The following is an 18,718-nucleotide window of genomic DNA, read 5'->3' on the forward strand; positions in this document are numbered from 1 at the left end:
AGTGGGCCCCTGCGTGCAGTCTGTCCTGGGACCTGTCCGGGTGCGCTCGAGGGGGCAGCGCTCGCGCGCCGGGCGCTGCCAGAGGCCCCTGCTGACAAAGTGCCGAGCACCCCCGGGGCTCCCCCGCCTGCAGTTAGAGGGGTGAACCCCCCTCCTCCCCCTCGAAGGCTCTTTCCCCCCCGGGGTCAGAGCTGGGGGGCTGCCGGGGCGGTTTGCTGAGAGCACACGGGAGCAACGACAGCTGGAAAAGCAGAAAAGCTGCCCCAACTCCTCGGGGCGCCGGCCCCACGCCGGGGGTTCGGAGTTTGCAAACCAGCTGGGGAGGGAGCCCCCCAGCTGGCGGGCCGGGCAGCGCTCCGGGGAGCCCAGACCCGTGCCCTGCGCCCCGGGGAGCCTCCCACGGCGGGCTGCGGTCACGCAGTGGTGTTCTGTAGAACCACGGAGCCCCTCGGGTCGGGAGGGACCCTGGGGATCATCCAGGCCCAACCCCCCCGCCCGTCCGCTGTCACGGAAGGAGGGGAGGTGCCCCAAGGCACAAGTGCCGTCCTGCCCCTTCCACCAGCTCCCTGCGCTCCCCACGGGGCCACGGGGCGCCCTGGCCTCACCGGAGACACAGCGTGGGGAAGCTCCGCTGTGCAAAGCCCGTCCCCAGAGCCAGCGAGAGATGTGTGGCGGGTCCGGAGAGGCCAGGTGGTTCTACGATCTTGCTGGGCCAAGTCAGCAGTGCAGTAGCGTTTCGTGGATGGGTGTGTGCAGCATGCTACTTCGAGTGGTTTATGCGAATGTTGCGGTAATGGTGGTCACCTGAGCGGTGGGGATCGCTGAGAAGTTTTGATTATTTCATAACCAGGGGTAGAATTGCTCTCCTGAAAAACACCCGTGCTCAGTCGAGCCTATTTATGTTACACCAGAGAACCTTTGCGCTACCAGAACTGAGCACGCTGCAGTTTGACTTCAGCTTGTTTTGACGTGAGCGTGTACTGTCGTCCGCTGCACCAAGGAATCGCAACAAACCTCTTACGGACCGAATCCTTCAGGTTTCCCTTTCTTTTGTCCTTCTGCAGATCCTCAGAATTTGCACAAGATACACGCCGGAACAAGACACCATGACCTTTTCAGATGGCCTTACCCTAAACCGAACTCAGATGCACAACGCGGGATTCGGCCCGCTCACTGATCTCGTGTTCACCTTCGCCAACCAGCTCCTGCCTTTGGAAATGGATGACACCGAAACGGGCCTCCTCAGCGCCATCTGCTTGATCTGCGGAGGTACCGTGCAGCGCGAACTCGGATGCGTTAGAAAGGACAGATGCAATAAGACCTTAATTTATGTTTTACCTGTTCTGCTTTCCTGAACCCAAACTTCTATATGAAACGTCACTAGATATATGCTATATGAACCACTTAAGGTGCGTTCTCCACTTGTGATCAATCCCTTAGTTTATCACTATACATTTTTAAATGAATGAAATCGTTCTGTCGAGCAAGCGATCCTATTATTTGCCTGATAAAGGACCACAGGATACACCCTGCTGTATTTTTAATTAGTGACACGGATGCCTGTACGGGTGACCTTTGTTATGGCAAGATGCCCGCTACACAGCTTTTACTCATAAATATAATTGCATGCATATGCATGTAGTCACATTCACACAGAAGTAATTGGTGGTAGCTTGCTTTAGAAAAAAAAAAACAATTATACTACAAAACGAGCATAGTGGCACTGATGAGACGATTTGGGGGGGACGGACTGATGACAGTTTGCAAGGGACACTGTCAGGTAAAATCAGGTAAAAATCACGGGTTTCAATACAAAAAGAGAAGTCCAAGCTCATACCCCAAATCCTGTGAATTTCTGTTATTTTAACCACTTGGTCTCTCTCCTGCTTTGCAAGGTCTGGACTAGCACCAGAAACCCACCTTGTTTAGCTGGGCCATTTTGTTGAAATACAAACCGGGTGTGACTGGGGAATGTTTAAGAAGCAAGAGTCAGCCCTTTAGTACGAAATCATTCCGATTTGATGTGGCTCCAGGCACAGCCCGTGACGGGCCCTGGTGGTTCTGCCATGGCATCAGTAGGTGACGTTTCGGGGGGCTGTTCGTTGTCACTCGAGCCAGCACTGCCACCTGCCGATACCTGCTGGCAACTCACTGCATTTTCCTACCGATACAACCAACGAATGAGCTGCAACCCCTCTGTGCACCCGGGTGGCTTATCGGTGCCACATGCGAGACCCGTTCGGAAGCACTGTTTGCAGCGGGGTGTTTTGCCCCGGGAGACAGAGGTACCGGAGCACACGGATAGTTCTGGGCCACTCAGGTGAATGTGAGTTCCAGAAAGCCAGGGTTTATCTCCTTCTGTGGCATGACAGGCTACAGAGAGTGGGTTCTAAGTGGAGAGAAGGGTGAAATTCATGGAGTTCTAATGAAGAACAATGGAGGAGCTCCTGTGATCTGGAGTTCATTTAAAAAAAAACAAAAATAAAAATCATGATATGAGTGATATGATGCTTCCCTACAGATCGCCAGGACCTCGAAGAACCAATGAAAGTGGATAAGCTTCAGGAACCATTGCTTGAAGCACTGAAAATTTACATCCGAAAGAGACGACCCAACAAGCCTCATATGTTCCCAAAGATCTTAATGAAAATCACAGATCTTCGTAGCATCAGTGCAAAAGGTACAGTGTCTCCCCGTGACCCAGCAGTGGAGTCCGTGGTACGTACGTCTCGGAGGAGACTGGCCCGGGGCCCCGGGCTGTTGGGTTTGTAATAGATCGGAGAGGCCCTTGGGGCCTTTTGTCTTCCCTTCTTCCTTAGGTCATTCCCCTGTTAAATTGGTTCTGCTTTACACACACAGGGCCCCCATTCTTTGTAACTCACAGTATAGGGAGGTTAGCAAACCATTAGCACGGGCCCTTTGTTAGTCACTTTAAGACAAGATAAACCCCTCAGGTGAACCGTGGGTAATGCCTGGGGGGGGGGGGGGGGGGGGGGGGGGTCAACACGTGCTTTGTATCCCTGATGGCTTCAGAAACCCCAGGACCCCCGTGTCTACAGAGAGCAGAAAGCACTCTGCGTCCAAACTCCCCCTAAACTGCAGCCTGACCTGCGGAGGATTTAGAGCTGACGCGATGGGGGTTTTGGAGATTCCTCACCCCTGATCCAAACCCCCGGTGCCCACGCACGGGCCAGGGCTGGCCTCCGCGTCTCGAGGTGAGGGGCAGCAGCGGCTCTGTGCACTTCTGCGGTTAATTAGCACAAGAGAAGAGGCCCGAAAACTACACAAGGGAGCTTCACAAAGAAATGTATCCTTTTGCCTGGATATTTTTTTTTTTTTTTGTAAAATGATGGTCTGTTAGATTCTGATTCTTATTTCACAAGTTTCTATACGGGAAAGAAATGTTCTGATTTACAGCGCTGCAGTTCTCTTACAGGATTCACCTCACCTATTTAGTAGAGATCTGCCAGAATTTCTGTCGTTCTGCAGTCTATGCAGAGCCAGCACAGATCAGAAACTGTAAAGTATTTTCCAATTTAGAGCGACATCTCTGTGCTCACAGTTTAATTCATTTTTTCCCTTTAATTTAATGCGGGTTTGGTTCCTTCTGTGAAAAGCAGCAGTTCATCCAATTCACCTGTATGGTAACGCCGGTTGCTGTGTCCCCCTTTTAAATGGATTTGTTAGGGAGTGCTTCTCTAAGTCCTTTGTCTTGTAATGATGAAGTGGGTCACTTACACCGTTTTGCATGCAAGAAGCAGGGGAGGAGCTGCCAAGGCCATTAGAATAACATACCCTGAAATTACCAGTGACAGTGCTCACAGAAAGGAACTCCTCCGACTCCTACTAATGGAAAGGACTTTCCGTTTTCTTTCTCAAGGTGCAGAACGCGTCATTACTTTGAAAATGGAAATTCCTGGATCCATGCCACCTCTTATTCAGGAAATGTTGGAGAACTCTGAAGGACACGAACCACTGACACCAACCTCCAACGGCAATACCGCGGAGCACAGCCCCAGTACCTCGCCCAGCTCAGTGGACACCGGCAGTGTCAGTCAGTCCCCAATGGTGCAATAAGACATTCTCCAGCTACTTCAGACATTCCTAATACCTTATGTACAGGGATGAAAAGCAAGAGAAACATTTTTACTGCTGCTTAGTTTCTGGACTTAATATATATATCTATATATGTATATAGATATAGATAAAAACTCAACAAGGACCAAGAAATTTTCATATGTATCGATATATACTCCTTGCTGTTTAAACTCTTAAAACTAGAAAATGCAAACTTTTGAAACTCTAAATCAGCCATTTCATGCAAAAAATAGTTAAGCTTCTGGGTTTTTTTTTTTTTTTTCCTCTGAACATTCAAGACTGCATGGTGACAGGACAGATCTCAAACTTTGAATTCTGGTTGCATTTCTGATGACTTTGTACATACAGATGTATGGCTGTACTTTCCATGCTGGATGTTTGGTGCTTTCCTCTTGTGTCTCGTACCTAAATCGATCAAGACACCAACCCTATGAGATGGACTACTGTACACATCCAGAAACGGAAGTTTAAAGGACTGTCTGATTTAGTTTAATATGAAAACTTGTCTTTGATGCCCTCAATTTGCATCTCCTTCCTTGTAAAAAGTATACGGAAATTCACTGCACTAGCAGAAAAGACATCAAGCATCAGCATTAACTGCCAGATCAGTTATTCAGATGTCGTTTGTTCCACTGGTAAACGTCACTTTAAATTTTAAAGACACGGTTTCTTACCTGGCTGGCGACCCAGCTACCTAACCACCGCTCCCTGCCTGCAGGAACGATAGCCTCCAAGGCAGAAACACTTTTTAGTGTTACCATGTTTTTGTTTACTCGTTCACAAGCCATTAGGGAAACTTCGTGGGATGATAACCCGCAGACTCATTTACAGCTTTAACGGTGGCCAGCGGGGCATTTCCTTCAGCGCCCGCCAGGAGCGAGCTGGGTTATCCAGGCGGTCCAGGTGCTAGGGCAGGACAGCTAGGACTTCCAGAAACACGAGGGGAGAATCTGCCTTCTTGGCCTTGATAAATCACCATGAAGCAGAGTGAAAACTGTGGTAGAATGGTTAACGGATTTAAAGTGTCAGTTTCTTAGGTTTCATTTAAAGCACTAGTGGATTTTTTTTTTTTTTTTTTATATATTCTAGCAAGTCTGTGATGTACTTTCACTGGCTCTGTTTGTACATTGAGATTGTTTAACAATGCTTTCTATGTTCATATACTGTTTACCTTTTTCCATGGAGTCTCCTGGCAAAGAATAAAATATATTTATTTTAAAAAAAAAACCAAACACCTGTGTCGAAGTAGTCCCTCTAATCCAAATTTTACACACGCAGGGTAGTTTTCCATTTTTTAATGTTTAAACTTCATTTCAAAAAGCAGGTTTGCTGTTTGCAACCATGACAATTAAAATGTGCTTTAGCACAGCTGTCTAGAACATCTCTACAAGCCAGTCAGACAAATACATGACATTTCAATGAGTAAAAAAGAGCATAAAACTGTAGGTGTAAGAACAAAATGTTAAAATGCCTACACACAATAATAAAAACCATCAATTACATTATCACATAAAATAAGTCAAATGTACAAAAGTTTGCGACAGGAGGGACAAAAGGACAACACAAGATAGTTGTTGGAAAACATTTGTGTGCTCTTTGGGCACTTAATTAAACATATCAAAATCATCATCTTCATCAGACTCTGCAAAATATTTCACTTCTTTTCTAGCCCGGCCTGTCCGTGGCTTTGGGGCAGTTTCGGAGGCAAAGCCTGACTGAAAGATTTCCACATCAGAATCCGGGTCAAAAGCGGCCTTCTTGGATTTCTTTAGAAAAGAAAAGACAATCAGTTGCCATGCTGTGTACATTGTCTCCTCCCCTGTTCCGAACTGGAGCAAAGCTGCTCGGATCTGGTTTCTAGACAGGCCTGAACCTCCCTTACCCTGTTAGCAACCTCGGAGAAGAGCATTTGCCTTTGTGCCCTCTCTACCGAGTGACCCGCGAGGTTCGTTCTGCAAGGAGAAAAGAGCGTAGCTGGAACTGACCTTGCTTGGGGCTGACTTGGGTGTTTTCTTCCCAGGGTTGTATTCACCTTCATTTTCTGAGCTGGATGCTTTCCTTTTCTTTGCCCCTCTGCCTTTTCCTAGGTGAGAGAATACGATTTAACTTCATTTACTTTTTGTTTTTAAATACAACCCCGGAGTTCAGCAAACTGAAAAAATCCCTACGGAAATTAGTATGGCTACGTGTTACAGTTCACATTTGGTTTACAACTCAAGCTTCTTCACAACACAATATATTTTATTTTCTCAGTTTTAGATCTTTTACACCTCTTGCCAAGGTTACTGTTCACCCCAGTAATTCAAGCTGCTGGTTCAAGACAGGGACAAACTTCATTAGATCAGTGACTTCTAGACTACTGAAGTACTACAAGTCCTCAGTCACCTTCTGTACGTACCACACGGCGTTAATTCTCCTTTACTACTTAGTACATTTACGGTTAACTTCAACTCAACACCAGCACATTCTTTACAGATGACTCTGGTTACACCACCTCCTCGTGTGCTGTGTGGTGAGGACTCTGACAGCTGAGAACTGGGATGGCAAAGAATTGCTTTAAAAAGTAAGTAGCGATTTACTGCTAGAATTCCTCCCAGAATTTTACTGTCTTGTAAAAAGCTCCGATCAAAGAAAATAAGCAGCATCCAGTAGAACTGATGAACCCAAAGAAAGGGGGGTTGGAGCTATTAAATCCATTCTCAACAGCAAAGGTAAGATTAAAAGTTCACACGTTTGTCAAGAGAATTCAGTATTTGTCACAGGAAAGGCTTATGGCTGAGTAATTGCTAGTGATTAATTTACTAATAAATCCATGTGGCTCTAATTTTAGAGACACAGACTTGCTAGAATTTCTGCTTCCTTACAAAAACGCTTGCGAAGCTGTGTTACCGGAGCAGGGACGGGAGTGCCGAGCAGCACAGCACCAGAACTCTCACCTTTGGGTGCTGCAGCCTTCTTTGGAATGCCGAATTCTGAATCCGAGTCCGAGTTTACAGTTTCCACCTTCTTGGCCTTGGGAGCTCTTTTAGGTTTAGGGGGCACATCTAGTTTTGCTGTTAGAAGTTAGAGATACTAAATATGTTAAATTCACATACTGGTTAGAAGTATTAAATTATTAGATACTCCAATTACAGCAGAAATGGCAGATGATATTAAAACAAGGTGAGCAGTTTCTGCACTTGGAGAGAACATACTTCAGCTCTTACGCTAAAACTGCGCGGAACAAACAGGAGGGTTCCTTTGTCACATTTTGAGATGTATCAGTGCATTCAGTAAGTGCCAGTGGTTCTGATTAAATACTTTCTCATCTTTTTGAGCACAAAACAGGTTACCAGTAACTAAGGCAGCAACGGAAGGTCCCCAGGTTGGATACCTGACCACATCTGGATACATTACAGCGTCTACAACCAGTGCTTGCTGCTTGTGACATTTTTGCCTTCGCAGTGGTACAACTGCAGGACAACCTTCACCATGATTACTGCAGGAGTCTGAGAGACAGTGCAGCTGACTCTGTGACATTGCTTTCTGTCAATCTCAGTGAAAAGGAACTTCAGAAAAAGCAGGAAGGACAGGAAGGGGTCGTATCTGTGGATTTCTTACAGAATTTCAATGACTGCTGTGCAACCGGTCTTGCCACCTTTTAAAGACAGCCATTGGTGTGTTCACACAGAGGGTGACAAGGGATAGAATCACAGAATCATTAGGTTGGAAAAGTCCCTTAAGATCATTGGGTAACGTGTTCTGTGTGCTTACAGCTAAGTTAGTCTTTTTGCAGAGATCTCAGACATGCTACTGACCTACCCTCAAATCAATCAGCCACGAACACCTCAAAGATGAGGAGACACATGTATAAACACTCCAGATAGCAGAAATGTGGACAACTCTGAAGACTCAAGCTTTCAGACAAGAACAGCGTCTCCACAGACTTTCTGGCAATGGCACCTTGAAGTGCTACCCAGTGGAGAGTAACTGCACACAGACAGCCATGTCTTTCCAGCTTTTTGTGCTAATATGATAATACCTATTGGATAGTCCAAGCGTCAGGTCCTAACAACAAAAACTAAAGCCTTCTTTGGCATCGTGAATGGGGAAAAAAATGGTGTTGGCTGTGGCAGCATTTCGGACAGGAAGACGTGGGAGGGAAGCAACGACGCATGGGATGGAAGTCAGGAACCACACTGGAAAGCAACTTGAAATAGGACTCTCCAGGTATCTCAGCTGGGAAAAACACAGCTGTAATCGCATTAAGTGAAACGAAATAAGCTACAAAGACCTATCAGTAAGCCTGGGAAAAGTGCACAGCAACTGAAAGCAGAAGGAATACTTTGTAGAAGCATTACCAAGAGTAAGTAGCGAGTTATCAGTAAAGGAGGGGGCGGGGTTACCTGGAGGTACATGATTTTCGGTCCCATAAGGCAAAGTGCTTCATACAGGAAAAAGCCTTACCAGCATAAGAAACACAGAAAGATTCAAAGTTCCATCAGCTTGAGGACGACAAGCAGAAATTGTGACCGAGAAAACTGTAGTAGAAGGGATCCGTTTAGATGCAGGTGACGTCCAACAGCAGGAGCTGGGGCTGGGTGTCCTCCTGCGGGGCTGTGTGCGCTCTGCCCAGGCAGTCGTGCCCTGCCCTGTGCCTCGTGCTGTTGGTGTGAAACGTGCTCACCAGACAAAAGCCGAGTGCGCTGCACTGGCAGGGCCCACCCAGCACATAGGCCATGAGATGTAACTGTCTGCAGCTGGCCTTGAGTCCTTGAGCTCTTTGTTAACGGATATTAACATCATCGTTGGGAGAAGACTTCTCACTGACAAACAAGGAATCGGGGAGAAGGAAATAACTGGGGAACGACAGAGAGAGAGGTCTGACACTGCCCCAAACACCGGCCTTGTTCTTCCCTTGGAACAGCCCGTCATCAGCGGTCAACTCCTGTGAAGTCTGCCTCCAGAACACCAAGTCCAAAGGGCAGCAAACCTCCTAATTGTTCCCTGGCAGCTAAAGTAATCGTGTCCACGGCTTCCAGACCGTGCACCTCCCTCTGTGCTAACGGGGGGGATTCTGAACCGTGACCCTAGACGGCATAGCTAATGCCTGCACGAGTGGGAGGGCTCTCTGGCAGCAAGTAGGCTGCAGTAAGCTCAGCCAGGCTCCCCACCAGGCACCGTGGCACGAAGCAGAAGTCTGCGGTGGGCTCAGTGTACACCGGCTCGGAAGGACCCCAAGTTTTTGGCAGAAAGTCCGGGGGTGGCATCAGTCCTACAGCTGGATGTGAAGGGTACGTCTCACTGCTAAGATCTCAACAGCTGGGCACGAAGACTGCTTTTCAGATTTCCCGTTGGCTTACTACAAAGCACTAGAACCACAGACCTCCTGACCGGTGGGTGCCTGGAAAGCAAGCTCAGCAGCCTCTTGACCCTCTGGGGTGGACATCAGAGGTCAAGAGATTTCATCTCAAAATGATCAAAGTCTGAAAAGAAGCTGAACTCGTCTACCTACTCCTTTATTTCTTCTCGCTGAGAGGGAATGTGGCTGTACAGGCAGCAAGGCACAACAAATGGTTCCTCAGTTTTCAGCTTTCTAGCCTTACAAATCCAAGCTCTGAAGCCACAGAAAATCAACCAAGGCGGGAACAGTTGTTTCAGCCACACAGTAGGCATTGCCAGTGCGAGGATGAGCGGATGGAATATGACAACACCAGCAAATGGGTTTTGGAGGGGCTGCTGATACAGGGCATGAAGATGGACTTGGAATCAAGACTAGTAGAAGGACAGCGGGTGACCAATGAACTGAGCATGCTAGGTTATCATTGCACTGTCAAACTGTGATCATGCCTAATCCGGGCAAAGGAGAAGAGATAAAAACTGGTGAAAGCACCCTGTCATACTGGCATGCACTGCGACTGCGTCCCCGAGGCTACTCTGAAGGCAAAAATTCAACTTTTGCTGGAGAGCCTGTTTAGACCTGTTTTGTGAGTGTCGAGGTTAATTAGAAACTCAAACAGATCGCAGCTGTATTTTAAGCTTTTGAGTTAGGCTAAGGACAACTCACCACATCCAGGCCTTCAAAAAAGAGAAGGAGAAAGAGATTGAATGTTAAATGGCATCCATGCCTAGTTACTGCATACACAGTTTTCTCTTGTATTTACTGTCATACACGTTTAACATAAAGGACTGTTCTGTCAGAGATCAGCTATTTCTGTAAACAGGCTGCATTTCCTGTATTATAGAACCTTACGAGCTGAAAGTGTTGGAGAAGCATTCAGACACGCGCTGATTCAAACAGCTACAAATGACATTAGACTCAATGTAGCAAGAGATTAGAAATAGGGAAGCAATGGGGGAGAGGATGAAAAGATGCTGCAATTCACTGGCATCCAATATAAAACACACACGATAATTTTTTCTCATTGTTAAGAGAGTAAGTTAACTATTGGCTGCTTTCTGACAGATTTCCTTGCGATATCTTTTTCGGGAAGAATTAATACATTAAGTTCAGTTCCAAGTTGGTCAAAAGAAGTTTTAAAAAACAAAGGCCACAGTACCATAGGAAAAAAAAAAAAGCTTTTGGAGGACAGAAGATTGAGCAGAAAGGAAAAAAGGAAATTATCTGAAAGACATATAGGAAGAATGGCAAAGATCTGAAAGCAAGAGAATCCCCAGTCTATCATGTGCTAAGAACTGTATTGCATAACCCGTTTCAACTACTATTAGGTGAGGAAAAACATTTTCACCATTAATTACGGCAAGTGTCTAGCATAATCTGTAACACACGTTTAGAAACAAGTGCAAGTCTTTCTCTTAAAACTAACACTAACAACCTCTAAACCAACGTTCCCCAACATAGACCAAGAAAAAAACCCTTATTCCTACAAATACCCAAGCACAACCACAGAAACAAATCCAAATAATAAATGCAGTCTTTTTGGAATTGTCCTTAATTCTACAGTGTAAGATCCTGTAAAATGCCCGTTCTAAAAGCCTAACTAATAACTGAAAGAATGTACACCTCAAGTTAGAGGAGAGCCTTGCATCCTCTGTTTGAAGAAAAACAATTATGTCCAGCGGAAGTTCCTGTGACAGCCTACGCTGTTGGTTTGGGCTGGGCTAGAGTTACTTTTCTTCCCCGTGGCCAGTACGGGGCTCTGTTCTGGACGAGCTGACAGCTCAGGGATGTGTTAGTCCCTGCTGAGCAGTGCTCGCCCAGAGCCAAGGCCTCTCCTGCCCCTCAGCCCACCCCCCCCGCGAGGGGCTGGGGGGGCACGAGGGGTTGGGAGGGGACACAGTGGGGACAGCTGAGCCCAGCTGAGCCCAGGGGTACCCCCCACCGTATGGCGCCGTGCTCAGCAGGTGGAGCTGGGGGAAGGAGGGGGGACAGGGGCCATTCGGAGCGATGGCCTTTATCTGCCCGAGTCCCCGTCAGGCGGGATGGAGCCCGGCTGCCCTGGGGACGGCTGGGCCCCGGCCTGCCCGGGGGAAGGAAGGGGGCAATGGATTCCTTGCTCTGCTTTGCTTGCCTGCACGGCCTTTGCTTCACTTACTAAACTGGCTTTATCCCAACCCATGGGTTTTCCCACTTTTACCCTTCTGATTCCTCCCCCCGTCCCACCAGCGGGGAGTGAGCGAGCGGCTGTGTGGGGCTGAGCTCCCGGCTGGGGTTAAACCATGACACCTACTTAAGACATAAATATTTCTTGGGGATTCCTCCTTTGCACTTGCTCTCCTTCCCTTTAAAGTAATTAAGTTAAGTCCATCATAGAAGCCTATCCTCAACGCCAAGGTCATCTTGTTTCACTCCCTGAGGGTAAAAACCTCCCATTAGTTAAACTAATCAAAGGCCAAACACCAATTCCATACGTGGGAAGTGTTGAGTTTTGATACTACAGCATCCAGTGGAAAGAAATTGGTATCATTAAGGAGCTGGAAGAAGTCCACATCCTAAGCTGAATTTCACAGAGTTCAAAACAGACGAAGGCAGTTCCCACTCTGAAGATGTGAAGAGACAAGGCAAAGGTGGAAGAGATTAGTTTTAAAGACACAGACTGGCTTACAGGACAATCCTATACATACCCTTTTTAGCAGCTGCTGTTTTACTTGGAATTTTCTCTGTTTGTTTTGGGGCAAAAGATGATGAGAAAACAGGAGCAGAATCGTCTTCATCACTGTCCAATTTTGTTGTATCTATAATGACAGAGTATGTCTAGAACAAGATTCGTTCACTGCATATTTTAAATCATCAATATTAATTACAGTCAAAATTAATCTCAAAAAAGTGCTTTTGATACTACAGCGAGGCACGGATGTACTGTGACTTATCTTAACTATGATACAAACTGTGCTCTTCTAAGAATCAGAACCTTCTTCCCCTTTATAAATCTGGACATCCTTCTTCTACAACTACTGTGTGAAGTTTGCGTGTACCACACAAACTCCCTAATATATCCCATAACAGTTGCAATAAGATTAAATAGATCAGTGAAAAGCAGCTCACCATCATCTGTCTTCTGCGAGTAAGATGGAAAAGAGAAGATGTTCCCAAAATCTTGATTCTTCTTGTCTTGAGATGTTTTTCTACTTCCAGACAGGAAAAAGAAATTACATGAGTTGTATTAACTACATACAGGAGTATGTAGGCACTATAATACCCATTCAAGACTAAATTCCTGTTTTAACACTAGAAAGCATTTTAGCATTTTTGTATATGCTTCCAGCAGTCAAACCCTTAAAATCACCAGTCAGTCATGAACTTCAGGCATTGAAAATTAACAGAATTACACTTTTTTCAATAGTTCTGTATACCAGACTGGCACGAGAAGGAAAACAGAGATGGAGAATCTTACAAAATGCAGTTTTACAGATGATATTACTGCCAGTGTACCACGATTTGGTAAGGCAAGTTTACCTCTGCATAGGTCACAATTGCAAGGCTGAGATAACACACGCTTTCATTCCTCCCTGGAAATGTATAAATTTTACTTTACATGGTACATGTGCAGTCAATGTTTCTCGGGTTAGTTCAGACACTTCTGCTTCAAAAAAAAAATATTAGTAAGGAAATACGGCTGAGTTACAGTACTTACTCTGGAGATGGCTTTGATTTGGCTGGGGAGAAATCATACTCATCTTTTTCTAAGCTGTCTGAGGGAACAAACTCATCCTCCCTGTCGTTTGGAACAGGAGAGGCTTTTACTTTGAGCTCATCCAAATCATTATTGTTGTTGGCATCATCATCATCATCGGCATCATCTTCTTCTTCTGAGAAGTCAAAAGTATACTTGGGCCTCTCAGCTTAAAAAACAAAATCACATATAAGCACATTTCAAGATAGTTGTTAATACATAAATTTGTGTTAATTTGTTAAATTTGTGTTAATACATAAATAAAGTGGAAGCCTCTAAACAATCCCTGCCTCAGAGTATACAAGACAAAAGGCTGAGGGGAAAGAAACTTCTTTGAGCCTGGAAGAATAAAGGGACATAATTTAAAGTGTTACCAAACATCCAGCAGCACCTGCAGCTTGCTCAGCTACCTTCAGCTAACTGCATTGTGGAGACATCACTGCACAAGTACTTATAAGGAATAGGATTCCTTCACTTACAATTGAAGTTTTCTTGAATCTATCGCTTGAACATTCTTCCTAGTCCAGTGCTTGAAAAAACGATCAACAACTTTCCAGAAAAACCTGTGTGCTTTTCTTAAACTATCAAATGTTTATATATTTTCCAAACTTTCAGTCTCCAATATTTTTGCTTTTCATGGACCGTTCGTAATTTTTTTGATAAATTTTTACTAGCCGCTTAGGTTTCTGGGCTATAGTTGATAGTATAATTTCATTAAAGTAATTTTTTTTTGTTGGTAATGGTATTATCTTGCCTATTTCTTGTATAATTCACCAGTTTTGCGAGTAATTCCTATTCTAGTGTTTAGAATAACAGAAAATATTTCTGGACCAAGTTACAAAATCTTTCACATCGACTCTTCAGTTCCTGGTCTTGACATTAAGGAGTTTTTTCACTAACTGCATAGCGAAGAAAATATAATGCAAGCTACCTGTAGGAGATGGTAACATCCTAAAGGAAGGCAATGCCCCAAACACAACACAGGTTTGTACTTGAAGCTTCCAGTCCCAATGCTCAATACACAGACGCTTGTACCTGCAGCTCTCCGAAGCAGAGAGTCTCTTGGAATAATCACAGGCTCATTCTCTTCTAAATCACTTTCAGACTTGGATTCATCATCTGACCACGGGTTTCGTTTCTTCACTTTTTTTGCACTGGATTTTGTAGATGATGGTGTTCTTCTTACCCTAGTACCTGCCACAGGTTAAAACATTTACTACCGTCAGGGTGACAAATATTTTCATCTTTTCTCATCGTTCGATGCATACATTTAGCATAAATTTTTATCTTAAAACTTTCTCCTTTAAATGTTGTAACTTCTTCTTTCTGAAGATAAATTTAACACGATGAAAAGACTTCACACAGAACTTGACCCGCTGGTGCCAAACAAATACATTTTATGACTGAAAAACATAAAAGTCTCTAATCTGAAGTTTTAGCTCCTCTGCGGTCAAACTTCTATTTCTTTAAAGGTTGCTGGGGTTTTCCATTATTCAGGAAACACGATCAGGAGCACCTATTGGTAAAATCCAATTAAAATGGGAAGCAGAGGATACCCTCTTGGGGAGCAACGACGTGGTCAGCCAACTGCAGGGCAAGCTCAGGGCAAGCTGAGCTAGATGGCTCTGGCCCGACACCAGAGCTGCACGGAGGCAATTCAGCCACAAGTGTACTCAGTTCATCTATCCAGTTCGGATAATCCCCTGACTAATTACAAACAGATTTTATCTTAGAAGATGTATTTCCATAACCACTTTTTATTCCTTTTTTAAAAACTTCATACTTAAGCCTTCTCTTTTGGTTTTAGCTTTCTTTTTTGTTGCTCCCCCCCCCCCCCCCCATTACTATGTATTTCTCAAACAGTAATAATAAATTCCTACTAACAGAGGAAAAAGGAAAGTTTACACAGGCGTTGGTTAGTCTGCCAAGCCATAGCATGCATAACTTTTACAAAGTCAGAATTACTATGTCAGTAGGCAGATACATTGATTTAATAAAGTTTTACAATCTATACTACTACTCAGAATGAAGGTGAGCACCATGTTCTTCAACGTCAGAGAGTATGCAAACTAGAACTTTTAGTTTGCACACGAGTCTAATTATGTAAAAATAATCTTTTTCTACTCACTAATTCCAAGATTTAGAGCCCCAAGAAAATCAAAGGTAGAAAATGTAAGACCCACCACCCCTAGAAAAGCAACGTACATAACAGAAATTTCAGCAGAGTACTTTCAAGTGTTTCTACCCATCTCTTTAGTGAAGAAAATCAGATGAAATAGTGATTAACGTGGTATATTTCCCTTCTCACTACATGTTAAAAATATATTTAATGCCCCATAAGTATACATAACTGAGGTTAACTATGACTGTGCAAGGATCTTACCAGGCTCCTTCTTCTCTCTCTTAGGTTTAGGTGTTTTAGTTGCTGTGGCTGATGTATTCAGGGAGTCATCCCCACCACCCTCAGCTGGCACACCACCAAATTCTTCATCAAATTCCATTTTTATTGCTAAAGAATCAGTTTCACCCTAGACATACAGAAAAAAGTTGGGCAAAATAAAATAAATTATGCCTTTATTTTTCAAGATAGAAATGGAGTGAGTGGTTTTAGAGAAGATAATAAATGAGAGTAGACTAGTACAACGACATTTGCTGAACAGTCTTGGAAAGAAGAAATCTCAGTAAAAACACCTGAACAATAAGTAGTCAAAGAGGCTTGCAAACGTAAAAGAACTCCAGTATTGACTTCTTCATGCATTAGGTCAGGAAAACAGTATGAATACAGCATTTATGAGGTCTAGAGGTTGAGATTTATGCTACCAGACTAAAAAAATACAGCAGTTAAACAATAAATAATCTATAGCAATAGTTTTGATTTACCTTTTTCTTTTTCAGCAATTTCCTACTGGCATCAGCTTTCATGGCAGATGTAATCTGTGGAACTATTCTTCTGCCAAATGGTGATGGCATGGTCTCTTCCAACTGAAGTTTCTTCATCTTGGGTTTACCAACTTTGCCTTTTATTGGTTTGCCAACCATGCCAGCCAAAACGTCTTCTCTTTCTTGTGCTTCTACTTTCTAACAAACAAGGGGGCAGGGTGGGTGGAAAACATTCTTTTTTAATGAGGACAAAGTGGAACATGATGATTATTTTAAGATTAATGTCATTTTAACATGGAGCATAAGACTTCCCTCGATTCTCACTTGAATTGTGACACACCTTCCAGTAACGGAAGGCCAACCACTTAATCTTGGTAAATTCTTCATTACCCTGGAACAGTTAAACACTACACTTCTACTCAAGATTAAATAAATATGAACTTTTGGACACTGCTAAACTGAAAATCTTTCTTTTATCAAGTTTCTATTTCTCATGTACGTGTCTGGGTATGGATGTAATTCTTCAGTATTTCAGCGTTTAATTTAAGCAGTTAGTTTCTAGAGTAATTTTTAAGATACATTTCCTAGTTCATTAATGAGCTTTTTTTCACAGCGCGAACATATAGCTGAAATACAGACATCTGAACAGAACGCTTCCAAGTGCAGCTGTAACACGAACACAGAGAGAAATAAAACAAACATCTTATTTGATTTCCTGTGTCACTTCAAAAGATCACATCAGCCCCTTCCAGGCAACACTGAAAGCTGAGGCTCAGCAAGTTACCCACCAACAGGACTTTGCCTTTTTCCAGAGTTACTGATGAGGCCAAGTAAGAGCCCCTCATCTAGTTCTTACAGTCTACACACTTCGTCCCTACATGTACAGCTTTGCATTTGACAATACTTACTGCCTCACAACCAATTGGACCATGTAGAACTCCAATAATTATTACTATTACCAGTTACTACTCCCAGTTTTTTGTGTCACCTGAAAACAAATTTTTTCCTGGTAATTTTTCTTTCATCATCACTGACTTGGAAAAAACATTAAATTGTAGAGATGCAAGAGACAATCCCTGAGGAACACAGCTAGGAATATGAATGCCCAATATTGATTTCCCACTTCTCATGATATTTGGAGATCTATCTGCTTTTAATCCAAAACGTGGTATTTTTTATTATGTTCTGCTTAAATATTAATGCTTTTAATTAAATGGATTTTAATATGATATTTTTAGAAAGATATGTAAAATAAAACGTACTTCAAGCTCTTCAACAAAGGCTGCTAAATCTTCTTTCCACAGATCTGAAGAAGATTTCCTTTTAAGGTCATTTAGTTCTCTCTCCTAAAACGTGAAAGTAGTAGGTAGAAGACAAGTTACTAAGTTAGAACTAAAATAAATTCTATCGAGGCTGAGCATTCACAACTAGATACATCAGTAAATACTACATAATTTCAGAATAATCCTTCCATGGTGTACTAACCTTTGAATCTCTCTGCTTAATTAACTCTTCCACTTTCTCTTTCGTGAGTGACCAGAGAGACATGTTTAAGATATAGTTAAAGTCAGGGCCAGAAGTTGAGCCAGAAGCGGAAGAAGCATCATCATTCGGGTTCTGTGGGTCTTCCTCTTCTGCTGCCTGAAGTGAAACGTTCACAATTACACGTATTAATAATCTTAGTTCTATGCAAGAACTGTAACACTGCTCCAGAGCACCGTCACCGATTAGTAAGGTGTGCCCTCATAGATTCAAGAACCTTAACACTTTCTGAACCCTTCCAAAAAGCCATGTTCCTGGATTATTTAATCATTTGATTTAAGAAAATAAATCTGAACCTAATGCTAGCCATACGCCCTGCATGTTGGCTACAGATATCGGGACTGTCCCGGCTATCTCACCGGGTTGAGACCTTTGCCCTTGGGATATATGCATGTATATCTGTTTCTTTAGAAATGAGCAGAGTCTTTTGGATCAAAACTGCTATCAAAGCCTTGAATGTACAAACTGCGGTTTGGAAGTGGATCAAAATTTCTCATAATAATAGTTTTGTCATAAAACACAACACATTGCATGGGCTTAAAATACAGTAGTAGAAAAAAAAAGCAAAGCAAATCAAATGAGAAATGAAAAGAAGTAGCGAAAGCAGTGGCAATGGCACAGAAAAGGAGAGGCTGACAAAAATTTTAAGCTGCTTTTCAAAGTAGTTCCATCTTCTCATAGTAAAGCATGAAATTAAACTTGTCACATATCTCTCTTGGAACAGTAAAAAATTAAACCTCAGAAATAAAGTTACTAACGTAAGTTCAAAAGTCATAGCTTTCTAATATTCATGTTTCATTACAGAAAACAGACGAGTTATATATAATAATTACATTTTGCAATCATATGACAAATAAATAATAAGGGCAGAATCAGTTATATGTGTGGGGTAACTGCTGCAGTATTTTATGTATCGGAAAGCCAGTCTTTATGTATCCATCAGAAATAAAAAAACTAAAAGTTGCCAGTTTCAATTTGGGTACATTAAGAAATTCAATCCTCCGCATTCTCATTTTCAGACTTGTATTACCTAGTTTTCTTCTAGGACTTATCCGTATGAAATACAAATATTATGTGATAGTATT

The 18,718-nt window shown here is 43.4% G+C and overlaps 2 protein-coding genes across 9 annotated transcripts in view; one reads left to right on the plus strand and one right to left on the minus strand.

Moving 5' to 3' along the window:
- RARB (retinoic acid receptor beta) overlaps window positions 1-5,538 on the plus strand; it is a 329,275-nt gene extending 323,737 nt beyond the window's left edge. For all 7 annotated transcript variants that reach the window (XM_042806516.1, XM_032996979.2, XM_032996987.2 and 4 more), the window contains 3 exons: window positions 1,065-1,269; window positions 2,522-2,680; window positions 3,881-5,538. In XM_042806516.1, coding sequence (XP_042662450.1) covers window positions 1,065-1,269; window positions 2,522-2,680; window positions 3,881-4,077 — 561 coding nt within the window. In that variant the 3' untranslated portion in view covers window positions 4,078-5,538. The remainder of the gene's footprint in view (window positions 1-1,064; window positions 1,270-2,521; window positions 2,681-3,880) is intronic.
- TOP2B (DNA topoisomerase II beta) overlaps window positions 5,379-18,718 on the minus strand; it is a 66,347-nt gene continuing 53,007 nt past the window's right edge. Inside the window, exons 26-36 of one of the 2 annotated variants that reach the window (XM_032996955.2) lie at window positions 17,577-17,732; window positions 17,354-17,437; window positions 16,092-16,289; window positions 15,595-15,739; window positions 14,247-14,405; window positions 13,173-13,380; window positions 12,584-12,663; window positions 12,163-12,273; window positions 7,035-7,151; window positions 6,084-6,181; window positions 5,379-5,864 (exon numbers count right to left, since the gene is read on the minus strand). In XM_032996955.2, coding sequence (XP_032852846.1) covers window positions 5,703-5,864; window positions 6,084-6,181; window positions 7,035-7,151; window positions 12,163-12,273; window positions 12,584-12,663; window positions 13,173-13,380; window positions 14,247-14,405; window positions 15,595-15,739; window positions 16,092-16,289; window positions 17,354-17,437; window positions 17,577-17,732 — 1,518 coding nt within the window. In that variant the 3' untranslated portion in view covers window positions 5,379-5,702. Of the gene's footprint in view, window positions 5,865-6,083; window positions 6,182-7,034; window positions 7,152-12,162; window positions 12,274-12,583; window positions 12,667-13,172; window positions 13,381-14,246; window positions 14,406-15,594; window positions 15,740-16,091; window positions 16,290-17,353; window positions 17,438-17,576; window positions 17,733-18,718 lie in introns of both variants that reach the window. The other variant, XM_032996948.2, reaches the window with a different exon arrangement.

The sequence above is a fragment of the Tyto alba genome, unplaced genomic scaffold (assembly GCF_018691265.1).
Source record: "Tyto alba isolate M040663 unplaced genomic scaffold, T.alba_DEE_v4.0 Super-Scaffold_46, whole genome shotgun sequence".
In the NCBI taxonomy this organism is placed as follows: Eukaryota; Metazoa; Chordata; class Aves; order Strigiformes; family Tytonidae; genus Tyto; species Tyto alba.